Source organism: Wolffia australiana, chromosome 12 (assembly GCF_029677425.1).
Source record: "Wolffia australiana isolate 7733 chromosome 12, ASM2967742v1".
NCBI classification, from domain to species: domain Eukaryota; kingdom Viridiplantae; phylum Streptophyta; class Magnoliopsida; order Alismatales; family Araceae; genus Wolffia; species Wolffia australiana.
In genome coordinates, this window is record NC_135846.1 from 5,864,157 (window position 1) to 5,884,522 (window position 20,366).

The following is a 20,366-nucleotide window of genomic DNA, read 5'->3' on the forward strand; positions in this document are numbered from 1 at the left end:
CGGATTCAATGTAAGTTCAAAGTTTGACAGGATAAAATAGACGGTCTGGATTGCATTTAGATAGGGTCAAATGTAGAATGGTAAATTATAACGTCCAAGATTTAAGGCAGAAAACGACTGTTATAATGTCCCACGGATTTTATTATAAATATGAACAACCTGATTTGTGGAAATATCCTCTGCTTCATTGAACTGTCTTTCTCTCACTCTTCTTCTTTTCTTTTTATTTTATTATATCTGTCTATGTCATTTTGCTTCCTTTTCTCCTTGTTTTCTTGTTATTTTATTATTCTTGTTCCCCTTTTGTTCCTCTTTTCTTCCTATTTTCTTCTTGTTTTCTTCATTTTTTCTTCATGTCTTATCTTTTGCCTTCTTCCTCTATTTTCTTCTTAGTTTGTTCTTCCCTTTTTCTGCCTTGTCTTTTCTTCTTCTCTTGTTCTTTCCTTGGCTCTTATTCTTCTACGCTTCTTCACCATTTGTTTCTTTTTTCTTCTTCTTTTCTTCCTCTTGTTCTCTTATCATTTTTCCTCCTCTTATCGAGTGTCTTTGTTCCTTCCCTTATTCTTTTAGTCTTCTTATTTTACTTCTACAGAATATTCCTTATTTTTTTTCAAATATCTATTTACAATTCATGTCTACCTAATATCTGATATTAATAAAGTATTTGCTAGGATCAATATTTTTTAAAAATCAGTTTCATGGAAATTAATACATAAATAGACCATAAATTAATTTAACAAAAATATACTTCCTTGAATGAGCAGTTTTTTGGAGTGTGAATATTTTGCCAAAAAGTAATCCTGATATAATTTTTTTCACCGCCTCACACAACCATCTCTAATGCTTCAATGTGAAATAAGAACAAAGTTTAGAAATAACATCTTTATTTTTTAATAATTTATTCTTTCTATGCCTAGTATAATAAAATTTTGAGATTTAGTAATTTCACAAGCGCGTTTTGGTGATTAATTCCATAAAAGTAAAGAAATTGTGAACTAACCATACGCAATCTATAATATTTATGATGACATAAGGCATATATAGAATTAAAGAGGAGGTATATCATATGGAAAGTATTTTTTGTGTGGTCCCTTCTGATTTTCCGCACGAAGAAATTAAATGTGTAATTTCTGTTTCACACCAAAAAATCTAAGCACCAGTTAAGATATATAAGGTATCCCATGTAGTCTTTATTAAAGGTGATTGAGTGATATAAAGGATCAAATAACCCATCAAATTTCTCTAATAAAAATTCGATAGCTTTAAGTTTTTTAAAATTTTTGGCCATTTAATTCATCAGAGAATCAACTAGCATCTTATTGGCCAAGGACACCTCTACTGTACAACCTAAGCTTCAAACATCAAAATAAAAGGTAATTAACACCAGTTTTCTCACAGAAACAATTTTAATGCGGAGGGGTTCCTATAATTTTGTATCAGTGAGAAAGTGGGCATATTTAACTATCATTTCACTCAATTTTTTGATTTTTTAATAGGTAACAAGTATCTTATATAATTATCTAGGCTCTCAATGAAAATGTCCCAAATCAGCATCAATCTTAGGATTTTCACCATTATGAAATGTATAATTAAATCATCACCAAATTTCATCCAAAAATGAATAATGATGGCTGAAAGCCAACATTGACTGCACTTAAAAATGATTTTTTTTGTATCAGCTTAAAAAAATAAGAAAAATACCAGGAGAATGTAGCTGTAGAAGATGAATAAAAAGGACTGACCTATCAACGTATAGATCTTCATGATGCCGTCATTTAAATCCAGGCATGATCATTCATAGCTAATGTGGTAAAAATGATAAAAACTCCAAATACTCTATGTAAAAATACTTGATGATCTATGCCATGTATCATGCATATTTTTATGTTATCAGCTGTCAACTGTGCTCACAATTCCACCATAGAGAAAGGGAGTGTCCAGATCTGCAACAAAGTTCTCAACCTCAGGATCTATGAATCACAACTGAGCGGCTAATGCTCACGCATATACTGTAATTTTTCATAAAATCAATGGTGTAACCTTGATAGTGGAGCAACTCATCATGTAACATCAGATCAAAATGCAATGGCTCAACAACATGCTTATCAAGAAAATGATCAGCTCCAAATAGGTAATGATACAGGTTTGAGAATCTCGTATGTTGGTTCTTCAAAAATCTCTACTTCAAATAGAATACTCTATTTAAAAAATATTCTCCATGTACCAGAAATTAACAAGAATTTACTATCTATTCACAAACTTACTAGATATAACAATGTATTTGTCAAATTTCACAATTTTAACTGCCTTGTGAAGTACAAAACAACTCATCATATCTTACTCAAAGGAACAGTTAATGACGGTGTCGTCTACTTGGAGACACACAAGTCATCCAAAGTTACCTTTCTTGGGGAGAAGGCATCCTCATGAATCTCACATTCAAGACTTGGACACCCACAATGTCGCATTTTAAATTCGATAAGCAAAAAGTTTGGACTTACTATTTCACAATTAGATAGAAATTCTATATCTGAATCTTGAAACATTTCTAGGTCTCCTCAATTGCCTTTCTCCCCAACCTATCATACTTCTAGCAAATGTCTGGAGATTATCCATTCTGATCTATGGGGCCTTCCTCAGTTGTTTCATGTTATGGTTATTATGTTACGTTGTATTCATAGATGGCTTTAGTAAATATACTTGGTTTATAATATTAAAGGTAAAGGTGATGTTTTATTCACATTTATTGAATTCTAGGACCAATTAGAAAATCAGTTTAGTTCTAAAATAGTGTACTTTCAATCAGATTGTGGTGGACAGTATCAATCTCTCCAATCCCATCTAAAATCAAAGGGAGTTGTTCATTGGGTATCTTCTCCTCGTACCCATGAACAAAATGGAACTGCTGAAATAAAACATCTATATATAATTGAAACATCTCTTGCATTTTAAATCAAGCTCATATGCCTGAGAGATTTTGGGATGGAGTTGTTGCTACAGAAACTTTTCTTATTAATTGTTTAGTTACACCCATACTTAAAAATAAGTCAGCATATGAAATCTTGTTCAAGAACAAACCAGAATACTCTTTTCAAAGAAACTTTTGTTGTTTATCTTATTCTTATTTAAAATTTTATACTCATAACAAACTTGAAGCTAGATCTGAAAGGTGTATTTTCTTGGGATATAACTCTATACATGTTGGATAAAGATGCATTTCCCTACATTCAGGTAAACTGTTTATCTCGCACCATGTTGTCTTTTATGAAAATTGTTTCCATTTTCATCTACTCATAACAATGAACCAAGTGGATTATTAGGAACTCATCCAAAAGAATCCTATTACAATCACAATATACATATTTTTTATTTTCCTTATGCTGACAATGTTTTCTCAGATATTACTTCTGAAGCACCTCTAATATCTGACCCTACACTTCAACTTAATAATAATACACTTAATTGGTTACAAAACAATTCATCAACTTTTTCTCCTGAGTATGTATTTAACAATTCAATTTCTGTCGACACTACTAAGACAGACTATCACCATATCCTGATTGAGCAATATCCTGATATTGTCTCCACTTTGGACCATACTGAGTCAGATGTTATCTTGAAAACTAAAAGTCTTGAAGTTATAAACAAACAATAGAATACAGATATCTTGCTTAACAAACAACAAGATTCTGCTATTTCTAAACACTTATTTCATTGTTCAACTAGGTATCCCATTCCAAAATTTTTATCAATGAATAAAATTGATATTATTGAACCTACTTCCTTATTACTAATGAAAATATATGTGGCCGTCAAGCCAATCACACATTCCATATCCCATTCATTGTTTATTAAAAGAACATATTCATTATACTGCACATGTAATGTTTATCATCAAGTCCATGAATACATAATCGGACTTAGTGAATTATGATGAGATCGCAATACGAAGATCACTACTTTTTAAGCATGTGTTCTAAATATTCATATTCGAATGATACTCAAGAAGGACATCAAAATATCCAGATAGCATAACACTATCTGACCTAGCTCCTAAGATAGAATAGCCATTTCCATAGTCATTAGCGTGGAGACACTAATGATAGATAGTGGGTGCTCTTAAAAAAATGAAAAGAGTTTACTAAATTGATCCATATGAATCCTTGAATGGTATTATATCGAACTATCAATCAGGTTGATTCATATCACGTTTGTGTAAGAGGTCCTTAGGTTTGAGACACCAAAGACATCTTGTGGACTAATAGTTATTTTTTGACTATGATGTATGAGTTTCTAATCATGAGATTCTAAATAGTCTTAGTTCAAGTGCATCGAGAAGTTCACGAAGACGATTGAGTGGTCAAGACGGGATTGTCTACCCTCGTTATAAGAGGCGACAGCTCAAGGAAGACGATGTGATGAAATCCTTGGCCAAGGCAATGAAATATCGAGAGAAAAGTTCTCAGATGATTTCTGAATGCATTAATACTAATTCTGATGACCAATTAGGGTTTGACAGTTGCCCATATCCTAAGTAGTCCTAGGAGCGTCAAGTGGATAAGGGACTATATGTACAGGATAACTGATGATGAGCAAGTTCCATGAGAAAGTTGATACACACTCCTTTGTATCTTCTAAAGCATAAGGTGTAGCTTGGCACCCCACGTGTTGGAGACTAAACCTATCGATTGGATTGAATCGATCTAACTTTAATGATGTGGTTAATTAATTTGGAATACGAATAAAGGTTCTTGGGCCGCTCGAGTCATTTAATACACTAATACATGGGCCTAGAGGGAAACAAGCAAACGGTCTTTTGGACGTCGGGCCGGAAGATATACTTAAGTTATGGGGTTTTTATAAAAAATACCCATTTAGTATAAATAGGGAAGGCCTTGAACGAAATTCACCCACGCTGGAATTTTTCAGGGGCCTTCCCTTCTTCTAACTTCTCACCACACCTCCTCTCCACTCCTGGTGTGATTGGGAGGACGTAATGATGACATTAGAGGGTGAATGGAGTTTTCAAGGGTGAAGGAGGAGATTCGGCATGCCAAGGATCGCGTGGATAAGTCTAGAGGCTGCACACTTGAGCAGTTCTACTCGTCTCTCTTCGAGATCTAAGAAATCACAGAGGCAATCGGTGCACAAGTGCTTTGTTTCATGTTTTATCAATGTCATTACGATTTCGTTAAGTCTTCTGTCGCAGATCATTTTGATTTGTTCATCCATCTTAAGGCCTGTAGTACCCAACAACTGCTCCATCGAAAAATAATAATTAGATGTAAGCCATGAAAACAGAATACAATGCTCCTATGTTAAATAGCACATGGAGTTTAGTTCCACATAATCCTAATTTTCACATAATAGGATGCAAGTGAGTCTATAGACTAAAATATAGACCCACTGGAGAAATAGATAAATAGAAAGACAGATTGGTAATGAAAGGATATAACTGGAAAGAAGGATTTCATTTTAATAACACTTTTAGTCCAGTCCTGAAACATACTACAATTCGTTTGATTTTATCATTGGCTGTTAGCAAAAATTGGAATAAAGATCAACTAGATGTATCTAATGCCTTTTTCCATGGTGATTTACATTACACAATTTTCATGGAACAACCACTAGGATTTAAAAATAAACAATTCCCAAATACTGTTTAACTATAGTTGTAGTTCTAATATAAATATAGTTCTGTTAAGATAGTTGCCATTATAACAGATTATCAGTCTCTTCTTCCTTTTCTCATCTCTTCTTGTTCTTGTCTGATATCAGATTTCTTTCACATATCTCTCTCTTTACTCTCTCTCTCTTCTCTCCCTCCTCCCTCCCTCCATCTCTCTCTCCCTCTCTGTCTCTCTCTCCCCCTCTCTCTCGCACTCCCTGTCTCTCTCGCCCCCTCTCTATCCCTCGCCCTCTCTCTATCTCCCTCTCTCACTCTCTCTCCCTATCCCTCTCTCCCTCTCTCTCTCCCCCTCTCTCTCCCTTTCGCTCCCTCTCTCTCTCTCTCTCTCTCTCTCTCTCCCTCTCCCTCTCCCTCTCTCTCTCTCTCTCTCACTCTTTCACTCTCTCTCTCTCTCTCTCTCTCTCTCTCTCTCTCTCTCTCTCTCTCTCTCTCTCTCTCTCTCTCCCTCTCTCTCTCTCTCTCCCCCTCTCTCCCTCTCTCTCTCTCTCTCTCTCTCTCTCTCTCTCTCTCTCTCTCTCTCTCTCTCTCTCTCTCTCTCTCTCTCTCTCTCTCTCTCTCTCATTCTCTCTCTCTCTCTCTCTCTCTCTCTCACTCTCTCTCTCTCTCTCTCTCTCTCTCTCTCTCTCTCTCTCTCTCTCTCTCTCTCTCTCTCTCTCTCTCTCTCTCTCTCTCTCTCTCTCTCTCTCTCTCTCTCCCTCTCTCTCTCTCTCTCTCTCTCTCTCTCTCTCTCTCTCTCTCTCTCTCACTCTTTCTCTCTCTCTCTCTCTCTCTCTCTCTCTCTCTCTCTCTCTCTCTCTCTCTCTCTCTCTCTCTCTCTCTCTCTCTCTCTCTCTCTCTCTCTCTCTCTCTCTCTCTCCCTCTCTTTCTCTCTCTCTCTCTCTCTCTCTCTCTCTCTCTCTCTCTCTCTCTCTCTCTCTCTCTCTCTCTCTCTCTCTCTCTTCAATTGTCAAAACGATGCCTCCTTTCTAGGCAATATTTTCGAGTCAACAACTTTACACATCGTCTTGACGGGATATGCCAAATTCTTCTGAAAAAATCCCAAAAATCCCAAAAAACCACAAGGATATAACCCAATTATATTTCATTAATTTATCGTTATAACTTGCACACACCAAAAAAAAAAAAATTCAAACCCTCCGAACGTGGCCTCGAAAAAACATTTGGCCGTATTCTTCACAAAAATAAATGGGACATGATTCCCAAACGTCATGCCAGATAAGATGCTCCCACCTCACTTTCGGTGCCAGTATATCAAATCAGAGTCCAGAAAGACTTCTAGCCAATCATCTGGAGCCACGTCAGCCTTCTTCCCCAATATCCCTTTCTCTCTTTCTCTCATCGGCCGGAGATGGAGAAGCTCATCCTCCTATTCCTCTCAATTTTGGCCGTCGGCTCGTCTGCACAGGCAACGAACACGTCAACAGATGCGGCGGCGCTGCGGGCCTTCGTCTCCGCCGTCGGCAGCGGCGCCACCGTCCTCTCTTCGTCATGGGCCGGCGGTGATCCGTGCCGGAACTGGGCCGGCGTCAGCTGCCTCCGAAACCGCGTCATCCGTCTCTCGCTGCCCAGCTTCAACCTCTCCGGCACGATCCCGCCGGAGATCGGCAACCTCTCCTTTCTCCTCAGGCTTGATCTCTCCTCCAATCGCCTCTCCGGCGAGATCCCCGCCGAGCTCGGCCGCCTCCATAACTTGCGTTTCCTCAACTTGACTGGCAACTCCCTTGGCGGTCCGATTCCGCCGTCTCTCTTCCGCCTCCGCAATCTTGAACTTCTTGGCATCGCCGAAAACCTCCTCTCCGGGGAGCTTCCAGGGGATACTCTTCTTCTTCTTCTTCTTCCCAAGCTCACCAGAGTATACTTAAACAACAACCAGCTATCCGGGAAGATCCCGGCAGCTTTCGGCGGCCTCGCCGCCCTCGTCGACCTCGATCTCGCGCATAATTCCCTCACAGGGGAGATCCCCCCCGAGCTTGGGAACCTGACCAGGCTCGAATACCTCTCCCTGGCAGAGAACGCCCTCGAAGGATCGATCCCGCCACAGCTGGGCAACATCTCCACGCTCCAAATTCTCTACATCTTCGCCACCAACGTCTCCGGAGAGGTCCCCGCCGAGCTCGGCAAGCTCCAGAACCTTCAATATCTTATGCTCTATGATAATTTCCTCACCGGGCCCTTCCCTGCCGCGGTTTACAACATGTCGGCGCTCGTCTCGTTTGATATCTCCATTAACGAGGCAATGTCAGGCGAGCTGCCGCCGGATTTCGGCAACCGACTACCGCCTTTGCTGCAGGACCTCTACATCAACGCCAACCACTTCTCCGGCGAGATCCCCGCCTCGCTGGGCAACGCTTCCATGCTGCAGAACCTCGAGCTCTCGTATAATTACTTCCATGGCAGAGTTCCTGAGGAGCTGGGACAGCTCCAGAACCTTGTCCTCTTCAGTGTCTCGGATAACCTGGAACTCAGCGGCGATATCGGCTTCCTGAATTCCCTCAGCCGCTGCCCGTCTCTGACCGACGTCAACCTGAGGAACAACCAGTTCACCGGAGCTCTGTCGGCGGCAGCAATCGCCAACCTCTCCGGCCTGACCCGCCTCGTAGTGGAGAGGAACTTGATAGAGGGGCCAATTCCCTCCACCTTCAACCTCACCCCCATGATCACACTGGTTCTCAGCTACAACAAGTTCTCCGGCCCGATCCCGCCGGCATTGGCAGCGATGCCGAGCTTGGAGCGGCTCTTTCTCGAGGTCAATCGAGTCGAGGGGCCTCTTCCTTCGGAGTTCGGCTTCGCCACCACACTGGGACTTCTGTATCTCCAAGTGAACAACATCTCTGGGCCAATTCCTGATTCAATTGGGAACCTCACCAGGATGAGGAATTTGAACATGGCGGAGAACAAGCTGGAGACGGCGATCCCGCCGCGGATATGGCGGCTCACAGAGCTCTTCGAGCTCAACCTCTCGCATAATCATCTGCAGGGATCCTTGCCGGCGGCCATGGCGAGCCTCGGAGTTCTTGCCCAGCTCGATCTCTCGTCGAACCAGCTCTCGGGCATGGTGCCGAGGGCGGTGACGAAGATGAACACGCTGCAATTCCTCAGCCTGGCGAAGAACAACTTCTCCGGCGAGATCCCGCCGGAGATAGGCGCCATCGTCAACCTCAGAGATCTGGATCTCTCCTCCAATTCGTTTTCTGGGTCTGTTCCACAATCCATGGCGAAGATCCGTGATCTGAAAAGCCTCAATCTTTCCTTCAACAATCTTCAAGGGAAATTGCCCGGAGAAGGGATCTTCTCAAGAGTTTCTCCCGGAATTTCTACCGATTCTTTCCTCGGAAATCCAGGCCTCTGCGGCGCGCCATGGTTCAATCTCCCTCCCTGCGGCAAGCCCGCCAAGAACACCCATCGGGGCTTCCTCGCCGGGCTCATCGCCGGCGGCGCCATCGCCATAATCGCCGTCTTCCTCGCCGTCCTGTTCATCCTGATCAGGAAGAAGATCAAGAACAGGAAGATGAACACGGAAGGAGGAGGAGAAGGCGAAGAAGAAGAAGAGATCAAGGGCGCGCACCCATTGATCTCTCGCCACGAGCTGGCCACGGCCACGGGAGGGTTCAGCGAGGAGAACCTGATCGGATCGGGAAGCTTCGGGAGGGTTTATCGAGGGGAGCTGGCGGACGGCACGGCGGTGGCGGTGAAGGTGCTGGACGTGGAGATGGGGGAAGGGGCGTGGAAGAGCTTCGAGACGGAATGTAGGGTTTTGCGGGAGGCCCGGCATCGGAACCTGGTTTCCGCCATTACCACCTGCTCGAACCTCGATTTCAGGGCGATCGTGCTGCCGTTCATGGAGAACGGGAGCTTGGATCGATGGTTGGGGGGGAGCGAGAGATTGGGTTTGCGGAGGCGGATCGCCATCGCTGAAGAGGTGGCGAAAGCGCTGGAGTACCTCCACCATGGATGCTCAGCGCCGATTCTTCACTGCGATGTGAAGCCCAGCAACGTGCTGCTGGATTCCGCCATGGCTGCGCACCTCGCGGACTTCGGGATCGCCAAGATGGTGGCGGAGGAGGGGATTTCTGCCTCGAGAACGAGCGCGCAAGGCACCTTCGGGTACATGCCCCCAGGCAAGAAAGATCTCAGCTTTGAATTTGAAGGTTTTGAATTTATAGGGGGCTGGGGTTTGATTTGGTCATTTTGGGGGTGGGATTTGAGTTAGGGGTGGGCTGCTTCGGAGTTGTCGTCGTCGTCGTCGTCGCTGTTGTGCTGTACGCGGTGCGGTTTGAATTTTTTTGAAATTTTCTGGTGCTGTGGGGTTTGAATTTTGGAGTTTTATTTGATTTGGTCGTCGTCGTCGTCGTCGTGAGGTGTGCGGTGCGGTTTGAATTTTTTTGAATTTTTATGGTGTTATGGGGTTTGAGTTTTGGAGTTTGATTTGATTTGGTCGTCGTCGTCGTGAGGTGTGCGGTGCGGTTTGAATTTTTTTGAATTTTTATGGTGTTGTGGGGTTTGAGATTTGGAGTTTGATTTGATTTGGTCATCGTCGTCGTCGTGCGGTGTGCGGTGCGGTTTGAATTTTTTTGAATTTTTATGGTGTTGTGGGGTTGGAGTGTTGGTTTTTGATATGATTTGGTCGTCATTGCCGGGCGGATTGAATTTTTTTGAATTTTTATGGTGTTGTGGGGTTTGAGTTTTGGATTTTGATTTGATTTGGTCGTCGTCGTCGTCGTGCGGTGTGCGGTGCGGTTTGAATTTTTTTGAATTTTTATGGTGTTGTGGGGTTTGAGTTTTGGATTTTGATTTGATTTGGTCATCATCGTCGGGTTTGAGTTTTGGATTTTGATTTGATTTGGTCGTCGTCGTCGTCGGTGTGCGGTGCAGTTTGAATTTTTTTGAAAATTTTGTGGTGTCCTCGGGTTTGAGTTTTCGATTTTGATTTGATTTGGTCGTCATCGTCGGGTTTGAGTTTTGGATTTTGATTTGATTTGGTCGTCGTTGTCGTCGTGCGGTGTGCGGTGCAGTTTGAATTTTTTTGAAAATTTTGTGGCGTCGTCGGGTTTGAGTTTTCGATTTTTATTTGATTTGGTCATCATTGTCGGGTTTGAGTTTTGGATTTTGATTTGATTTGGTCGTCGTCGTCGTGCGGTGTGCGGTGCGGTTTGAAGTTTTTTGAAAATTTTGTGGCGTCGTCGGGTTTGAGTTTTCGATTTTGATTTGATTTGGTCGTCATCGTCGGGTTTTAAGTTTTGGATTTTGATTTGATTTGGTCGTCATCGTCGGGTTTGAGTTTTGGATTTTGATTTGATTTGGTCGTCGTCGTCGTCATCGTCGTGAGGTGTGCGGTGCGGTTTGAATTTTTTTGAATTTTTATGGTGTTGTGGGGTTTGAGTTTTGGATTTTGATTTGATTTGGTCGTCGTCGTCGTCGTGCAGTGTGCGGTGCGGTTTGAATTTTTTTGAATTTTTTTGAATTTTTTTGAACTTTTTTGAATTTTTTTGAATTTTTTTGAATTTTTTTGAATTTTTTTGAATTTTTTTGAATTTTTTTGAATTTTTTTGAATTTTTTTGTGGGGTCGTCGGGTTTGAGTTATGGATTTTGCATGATGCGGTTCAAAATTTTGAATTTTAGTTGTGGTTTGTCTCGAATTTTTAAATTTTTTTTGCCTGGTATGGTTCAATATTTTGAAAACTTTGATGCGCAGTTCAAATTTTAAATTTTTATTATGCCTTGCAGTTCAAATTTTTGAATTTTCATAACTCTGTGCGGTTTGAATTTTTGAACTTTTATGCGTAGTGCAGTTCAAAATTTTGAACTTTCATCTCGCAATCCAATCTGGTTTTTGAATATTTTCATTTTGCGGTGCAGTTCATATTTCAAGTTTTATTTATATCACAAGAGGAAACTTGGTTTTTCTAAAAGATTGTTTTCTTATTTCTTTTATTTTTTAAGCTAGAGGAAGATTCGAAAAGTTGGTTTTTGTGCATGCATTAATGCATGCACAAAAACCAAGTTATTTCTGAAATAACTTGAATGTTTTCATTGTTTGGTGCATTTCAAAATTCAAATTTTAGTTACATCGTGAGAGAAACTTAATTTTTCTAAAATCAAACCCTTGAAATTGATTGTTTTTCTAACTTGTTTTATTTATTAAGCTGGAGGAATATAAAATAACTTGGTTTTTGTGCATGCATTAATGCAGAGTATGGGATGGCTTTAAGGGTGACTAGCAAGGGTGATGTGTACAGCTATGGAATCTTGCTGTTGGAGATTATCACTGGAGTGAGTCCCACTGACAGACGCTTTGCTGGGGGGGAAATGAATCTGCGTCAGTGGGTTGACGAAGAGCTCCAACGGGGGGTTGAAGGCGTGGTCGATGCGCAGCTATTAGAAGAGGAAGAAGAAGAAGAAGAAGATGGGGAGACTAGTGAATCTCGCGGCCACTATTTGACGACAATTAGTCGCCATGACTGCCTCTCTGCAGTGATTGAATTGGGCCTGTGGTGTTCAGCAGAGTCCCCAAAAGAGCGCCCGGACATGACAGATGTAGCTGCAATGATGAAGAAGATTCGCAATGACCTGAAAATCGCAACCTAGGTGACAGGCAGAGGTCCTCCTTTTGTGATATTTTTCTTGACATGAAGTCAAGAGTTATTGTGATTATCTAGGAAAAGTTTTGTTTTTCTTTCCTCATAGTGTTATTGATGAAATATGAAACATAGTGAAAACTCATGTGTTGTATTAGAATGGCCGGACCATTAGACTTATCCAGACTTTCAAGAAATAGGACAATCCAAGGCATTGGTTAAGAGCAATCTAAGAAGGGATGTCTTATATGGTTGTTCCCTAGATTTAATAAAATGTTAGGACTGACCCCATGTCATTTCACTTGATCTTAGATCTATAATGCGAGTAGCCCTTTTAAGACATGTGGCTTCTTCTAAATGGAAAACAAAAATTCAATGGAATTGTATTGCTAAGAGCATCCAAGAGAGGAATAAAGATCTGACATACAAGCAAGACCAAGAACAGATGGCTCTTGGTGTCTTCTCCTCTAGCCAAATCGACTCTCTATGTAATTGGGAAAATCACACTCTTTTCAATTTAGGTGAGGGCTATTTATATTGTCTCCTTATCAACCATAGACTTTCCTGTGGGTCATTTTATGGGGCTATCCCATCAACTTCATTTTTCCCCCAAGGTGAAATCCTGGGAATGGGGAATCCATGCTCTTAAAGGGTTATTGGAGTTGTTGATCTCTAGATACCCTTCTCATTTGAAGATCACTTCAAGTCTTGATTGGGAATTTCCAATGGCCATCGTACACTAAAGTGACAAGATCCATTTCAAACCTCTGGTGAGTGGAGGTATGGAATGCTGCCAATCGATAGCACTTGAACATGGCTTAATCCGCTTATAGAAACACTGACAACAGTGACCATGCTCTTGCTCCCACTTTTGGGCCCAAGGGGACTCAAAATGGTTTATCAGTAAGGTCGTGGTAGAGTGGAAGCTTCCCAGACGATAAGTGGATTCCATACCAAGTCAAGAGCTAACCAAAGCCATTGCTTTATCAGTAACCGACACCATTGAAAATAGGGTAAAACCTGCATACACTTGAAAATAGGGTAAAACCTGCATACACTTGGGAGGCATAGGCAATTTATACCCTCTTCTCCTTCGTTAGATGTAACTATTTGTTTCTTGACACTAGTTAGTAGATAAGTTGAGAGCATATCATATCTTACTTATACTCATTGTTCATCACTCTTGAGTTTTTCAAATTGCTTTTTCAACCCTGACCCATTAAAATCAAATATTTAAGTTGTTCACTTTCCCAAAATGAAGTTCACTTCTTAGGGATTAGTCTGCTTTTTTAACATATCATATCCTATTTTTTCTAGTAATATATGTTTCTAACGTAGAGGAAATAGATGTGGTCACAGTGACACTAGAGTTCAGGCTATATCCCCAACATTAACCATCATTTTGGGAATCTCAACCCCTTTAATGATTTTACTATGAACTTTAAAGGCTTTCCCAATTAGGACAGAGTTCCAAAAGGATCTCTAGTTCTCTTGTTTCCTAATTCCACAGAAGGGGAGAGGCCCAAACAGTGTTCACTCAACCATAATCTGCAAGACTGGACCATGAAACCTTAAATGCAAGTAGAATCAGCTGCAATAAAATTACACAGATATATACACAGCTATAATCACGTAGTGAAGGTTGGCATGCTTTCTCCTTCCAAGTTATGGTGATAGAGCATCAGGTGGGTGAGAGAGGAGCTGTATATATTAAACGAGCTACTTAATCAGTCAAAAAGCTCCCCAATTACCCTCTTGCCCACATTGATCCATTCTAACAGCTGATTAATTATGGGTTACTTACATTTTTAAATATCCTCTCTAACTAGGATATCGAAATCCGATATCCACGCACGATATCCAATATCATCATCCTTCTCGAGAGACAGAGGCAGATGAGGACATCAAGACGGATACCGATATCGGATATCGGTACTTTAGCAACCGATATCCGATATCCGATATCGATACCTGATATTCAGATATAAAAAAACGGAGACTGAAAATTTGATTTTCGGTGTCGGGTACAGCATCCGTCCCGATACCGTATTCCAATACCGGTATCGGGATGGGCAAATACTAGACTGGACCATGAAACCTTAAATGCAAATAGATTCAGCTGCTATAAAATTACACAGATATATACAGAGCTATAATCACGTAGTGAAGTTCGGCATGCTTTTGCCTTCCAAGTTATGGTGAGAGAGCATCAGGTGGGCGAGAGAGGAGCTCCCGGTCTGCAAAGTGGAGGAGTCTCCGCAGGCGGAGTAGAACATGGCAATGAAATGGCAGTGGAGTGCGGCGACGGAGATGAAGAGGGCTCGCCGTCATCCACGAAAGAGAATGGAGATCAGCCGCCACCGTCTCCAAGATGGCATTGCTCTCAGCCTCTTGTTTGGCACGGAGCTTCTCGGCGGCATTGCCATAGTGATCCACGAGACCAACCAAGAGCACAGATGGCCATTCGTCCTTGGTGGCTACGCCACAGCTACCGCCAGAGGACACTGCCTTAGAGACGACGAAGGCCGAGGCGATAGGCAGGGAGGGCCCTTTGCTGTGAAGCAGGTGGGCAATGGGTGGAGACTCGGAGGTGAGACTGATGGGAAGCTGGAGAGGTGTTGTGGGGAGATGACGCAGGCTTGGTGACGGGATGATGATGTAAGCTCCCTGCATGGCGCCCACAGACTTCACCGCACTGAAACCCTCCACGTACCCTGAATCGGAAACAAGAAAAAAAATACACTTTTGTTCCTCAAAAATTTTGAGTATGGCAAAGATAAAAATATATGTAAATTTCACATTATGGATATTTGGCATCCGTATGATAATTCACGAATGAATGGCGCAATAGTATCTTGGTTATGGGCCAGTTTCATAATATGGGCACTTCACACTAGAGTGATAACCCATGAAAGAATGTCGCAATAATATATCGACAATGGCAACATAAAATAGGTAACAGACGCTTGTTTGATAAACCATGAATGTATGCCGCAATGATATCTTGAATTTGGCAAGACGAAATTAAGACCAATTTCATATGATAGGTAATTGACATTCATTTAATAACCGACGAATGAATGTCGCAAGAATATCATGATTATTTCTTCAAAAAAAATCATGATTACGACCAGATAAAATATAGACCAATGTCATAACCTAGGTATTTGACACTTGTTTGATGAAAAGTTCAGACCTCTAAATTTCAATGAGTTGTTCTCTGCCATAAGAAGGGCTTGAAGCTTCTGCAAAATGAGTGAGTAGAGAGAGATATACCTGACAAAGGGGAATCAGTGGCGGGAAGCATGAGCTGCAGGGAATGATCGACCAAGATGGAGACAAGGGTGATGCTCTGCAGGAACTGGAACAAAACCGGCTTCTTGGCACTCACCTGGGGAGAAGCCCCAGGCTTTACATAGCCAATCTTTGCATGGGGGCTGTAGAGAGAGCTGGGGGAGGAGGGCAGAGGCCTCTCCGCCATGGCCCCTACTTCTTGTGGCAGCCCCGAGGCTGCTCCTCCACCCTGCGATCCTCGTAGCTGCACTGCCCACTTCTTTACCTCGTTGCCTCCCACCAAGTATATCGCCCTCTGCCACTCTGAAAATCACAAAAATTACCCTAGTTTTGGTATTCACATGGATAAAGGTTTCACAATGATTATTGCAGGAATAAGGGCATTTCTTGTAATTTTCCTATCCAATTATAAGGGTAGGAAACCTCTACTGTGATGGAGTGTGTTTGGTAGGGATTGTGCGCCACAAGAACATCATCATAATCAGACAATTTAATCTTTTCTGTTGGCACATTTTTATGATTATGAAATGTAAAGAACATCAAATAATAAATGTACTTATAATTTAAAAGAAGCAAACAAAAAAAAATAAACAATAACAAGGGGTACCTTGGCGCTCCAGCTCGAAGAAGGAGCCAAGGCGGGAAATGACCAAGTCCCTAGGCCGAAGCAAGCCCGAATCAGAGGAACAACAGGAGAGAATGTGGCACCCATGGTGTAACATCTGGACAAAGAGGCACTGGAGCAGTTTTGTGTCCTGGCGCCCACAGATGCCACCAAAGGGAAACACCTGACTATCCAGAAGCTCCCCGCGGGAGTCTGTCCAGATACAGACCATCCACCGCCAGTCCTCTGTCCAACCATAGCAGCAGTGAAGGCTTGGTGCCCTTGCCTCTGCTTCTGTGCTGTCAAGGCCATCTGCCAATAGATCCTCTGCTCTGGGAGAAGACAAGCAAGAGACACCTTGCTCGATGGAGCTCGGCTCAGAGAGAATGAAGAGCGGCTCATACAGGAAACGAATATCGTCATGGTAGGAAAAAGACCCATCCACACTACGGAGGGTCTGCCAGGACGAGCCGTCCCATCTTGAATCCAGGTTCTCCTTCCACAGGGTTCCTCCGGCACTAGCAAAGGACCGAGGTACTCGCCGGGCCTTGTTGTAAACTGAGAAGGCATACTCCTTGAGCATGGCCAGCTCGTTCCCTGGCTTGACCCTCAGCAGGGAGTCAATGGTCACGATCTGCAGGACTAGCTTGGACATGTTGAAGCCAGACAGTACGAGGAGGCTCGATGTTGAAGCTTCGTCAAAAGCCGAGACACCACTTAAGGCCTTGGAGACCTGCGTCTGCAATAATGAACGCCGCTCCTTGTCTGCAGAGAAGTAGCTCGACCCAAGAGTAGCCGAAGCCTCCACTACAGTTTGCAGAACTGCAGTTGGCTCGGGGAAGGGGCACACAACATAAACAACCTGGAGATGAAAAATGAGGCGAATTTTAAACGACTTTATCAGTTAGGCCAGTTTGAATTTAAGGGGGGCCGCAATCCAGGAACTGGGAGAGAAGAAAAAGGATGAGCTCACCGTACAGGATCCCCCCTTGATATCTTTCTGGTTTATGCCAGATGTAGACATCAGCTTAAGATTCTTCAGAGCCTTTGTGAGGGCATTGAGATAGCTGCTTACATCCCACGCACTCTCTAAGGCCCCGAAGAAGTCGGAGACTGAACTAATTGATGAGATGTTTCTTCCAGCTCCCTTGAGTGACGGGGGGCACTCAAGGAGGATCAAGCCGGAAGAACTTTTTCCACAGTTCTGATCTGTTGGTCCAGCACTTCCAATCGGAGAATGAGTTCCAAGTTTGCATGTTTCATAAACTGCATGAACAGATTTTCCAGCCTTCAATTCATAATATTTAGCTGATGTCTAACCCAGCTATTGAAAATTCATTTGAAGTAGGAAAAAACAATCACATCAAGGGGAAAACTAGATTCATACTTATAGAAAAAGGAGAACAAAAGAGTGAAAGATTTTTACGTTGCCCCTATATTGTCTTTGATCAGATTGAAATTTTCCTTCAATAAATGCAGCAATTTAAGAATAAGCAAAAGCAAGTTCTCAACAGACGACGGGGCTTGAGTAATGATTTAGAGACCCAAAAATAATAAATATATTAGAAACTTGCACAAGTGTCAACAGTTATATTGAGAAATGACCATTTTTTTCCACCCCTCTTTAGTTTTTCAAATTATTCACTTTCGCATTGACTGCTGGTTGTTGGTTTCTCACTAAACCTCAAAGCCCCATAGCCTTCAGACTTCGGCTGCGTTTCTATGTACAGCTTTCCATGTTAACGTGCAAATTATGTTTTTTCGCAATAAGAGAACCACAGGTATTCTTAAGAATCATTCAAATTTTGGCAAAGAGCAGAATGAAGGGGTGCCGGCAGGGGAGAACCACTACCTTAGAGCATGTTAAGCGTTAGAAAATCAGATCCTTTAATTATTATCATGTCGGCCTTTTATACCCACAAATTAACTCAATAAAAATTGCACATTGCGTGCAACACAAGATAACAAAAATAAACTTATCCAGTCGTCTAACATTATAAAAGAAAGGCTCATCACCAGAAATTTGCAAATTAAACATAAGAAAATCATTCGTGAGCCGGCCAGCCAACCACATGGGTGGACGTCTTCTCAGAGGCGGCCTTCTGGGACTCCTGAGGAGGGGGAGGGGGGTGTCGGGGGTTGTGGAGAGGTACCAGGGGAAGGGAGGCATGGGGACATCTGCTTGCAGTGCTCTGGGAAATGTCTGCATTTAAGCGAGGTTATATTCAAAGAAAGGAAGGCGTTGCTGGTCAACGTAGTACACAAAGTTGACAGTCTTGTTTCGGTTTGGCTCAGAGGGATGTTAGCGGAAGGTACGGGAACCCCAAAGGGCCGTTTGTGCGTATAGTTTGATAAATGAATCATAACCAGAAGATCACCGGTCTCCAATGTCCTTCCCCTCTTTATTTCAGAAAAAAAAACAACAAATGAAGTACTGTCCGTTCATAATTCATAAATCAGATTTTAATTTTGAACTTGGGCCTTCAAATGAGTTGGCATTCTGGCAGGGTAGGTAACATGCATGAAAAGTGCTCTGAAAAGTGGTCAAGATAGAAGTCAAAAGTAGTTCCCGCATCAGTTACACAATGAGCGAAAGGGCTCTGAAAAGCTGCGAAGAAATGAATTTAGCTATTGGTCAGCTTGTCTTTTTCCTTTTTCACCTGAAACGGCTAACCAATCAAACAAGCAAACAGTTGGCTCAAGTATTGAGTTATTTTCTATCAAAGACAACCATGAGTATTTTCTATTATGAAAACTCCTAGAGAAACCTTGGTAAAGATAGAATATATATGTTGAATATGACCGCTGCAACATCTCCTTTGGCGTTCTCTATACTCATCACATCTTCGCTTGGATTATAAGAGAGAATGTGTTTTTGTGCTCACTGTTAGATCATCAAGGCCCATTTAGGGCAGATTGGACTGACTTATGGGCCAAAGGCCGTGTACATGTAATAGAATAACCCTAGGGAAATGAATAAAAAACCTAACTAAAATCAATCTAAATAAGGGCCCGTTAAGTGCCCATTAAAGAGCCCACTAAGGGCCCATTAAGGGCCCAATAGTGAGGGGCCCATTAGGGCCATATATTAGGTCCATTAAGGACCTAATATATACTGGGCCTGATTTACATCAGGCCCAGACTCCAACGGCTAGAAAAACTAGCCGTTGGACATCCAGCTGCAAAAAAAAGCAGCTGGATGTGACAGGTCCCAACGGTCATATTTTTCAAAAATATGACCATTGGAGGAACTGCTTTTCTCTCTCTCTCTCCTCAGTGCATATTTGTATAAAAGGGCAAAGGATTAGTAATGGAAACTCCAACCTTTTTGTGCCCTATTTTCTGGTGTTCCTCTCTGTCCATCCTCCTCTTTATCTCATCATTTCCTCATCTCACTCAATATTTACACTCACTTTAATTTCTTCCAAAAAAAAGTCAAATAAACTTTCCCGTTCAGTGTCCATTGTTTAAGAACATTAATAATCAATATTAGTCACGTGATTTGTTCCAGAAGAACCAAAATCTAAAATTTGACATCAATATCAAGTTTGACATCAGAAGGAAAATCATGCAAAGTGACCACATAAATATTCGACAGGCATACCTGTGCCTAACTGTAGGATGAAATCAATCGCAGCATATGTAAGAAGATCAATGTCTGGGCATATTGCATAGTAAGTTATCTGCAAAATGCAATCATTTGGATAAAGGAGTGAGCGGAGAAAGAGTGATTCACACGCATGAAAGCATTCTCGCACAACATATTTACAAAAAGAGAGAGAAATAGAATAATTCTCAGGAGACTCACAGGCTTCGGCAAGGCATAGGGTTCAAGAGGTCCTTTTTCCCAAACTTCTAAGGAGCTTGATGATGTTTTCAGCCAATCATCTTGATAGCTTCACGGCATGTGATTGTTATGTTAGAGTGAGAAACCCAAAAAAAAACATTTAGAATGAACAAATCATTTTCAACGAGTAAAAACAAAAATATACCCAACGAGAAAGGCTGGAAAAGGAACCAAGGAAATGCTCCCCGAATTTCTGGCATTGGTGTTCAGTTGTTCTCTCTCCGGAGTTGAGTTTTCATTATATATTCTCCTCTGCACGGACTCACCAACTGCAGATCCATCTGAGAAATTACACAGCTTCAACATAATGGTTTCTCTTTAAAGCCCCCAAAGCCAACTAGGCTTGGTGTCCCAGG

The 20,366-nt window shown here is 42.0% G+C and overlaps 2 protein-coding genes across 2 annotated transcripts in view; one reads left to right on the plus strand and one right to left on the minus strand.

The window, feature by feature from the left end:
* The first annotated feature begins 6,966 nt into the window (after nt 1-6,966).
* LOC144710020 (uncharacterized) lies at nt 6,967-12,445 on the plus strand. The gene is made up of 2 exons (XM_078583668.1): nt 6,967-9,807; nt 11,881-12,445. The coding sequence occupies exons 1-2, from the start codon at nt 7,038-7,040 to the stop codon at nt 12,273-12,275; spliced, it is 3,165 nt and encodes a 1,054-aa protein (XP_078439794.1). The 5' UTR covers nt 6,967-7,037; the 3' UTR covers nt 12,276-12,445.
* A 1,924-nt stretch (nt 12,446-14,369) lies between these two features.
* Nucleotides 14,370-20,366, minus strand: part of GCT (RNA polymerase II transcription mediator) — a 38,713-nt gene continuing 32,716 nt past the window's right edge. The window contains exons 17-23 of the mRNA XM_078583667.1: nt 20,156-20,291; nt 19,972-20,059; nt 19,768-19,846; nt 17,137-17,429; nt 16,167-17,025; nt 15,542-15,862; nt 14,370-14,979 (exon numbers count right to left, since the gene is read on the minus strand). Of these exons, the coding sequence (XP_078439793.1) occupies nt 14,459-14,979; nt 15,542-15,862; nt 16,167-17,025; nt 17,137-17,429; nt 19,768-19,846; nt 19,972-20,059; nt 20,156-20,291 (2,297 nt within the window). The 3' untranslated portion in view covers nt 14,370-14,458. The remainder of the gene's footprint in view (nt 14,980-15,541; nt 15,863-16,166; nt 17,026-17,136; nt 17,430-19,767; nt 19,847-19,971; nt 20,060-20,155; nt 20,292-20,366) is intronic.

What these genes read in the sequence shown, in the direction of transcription:
- LOC144710020 (XM_078583668.1), top strand. Translation starts at nt 7,038, where the DNA reads ATGGAGAAGCTCATCCTCCTATTCCTCTCAATTTTGGCCGTCGGCTCG. An exon ending in CTTCGGGTACATGCCCCCAG is followed by an intron (nt 9,808 to 11,880) that starts GCAAGAAAGATC and finishes GCATTAATGCAG; the next exon opens with AGTATGGGATGGCTTTAAGG.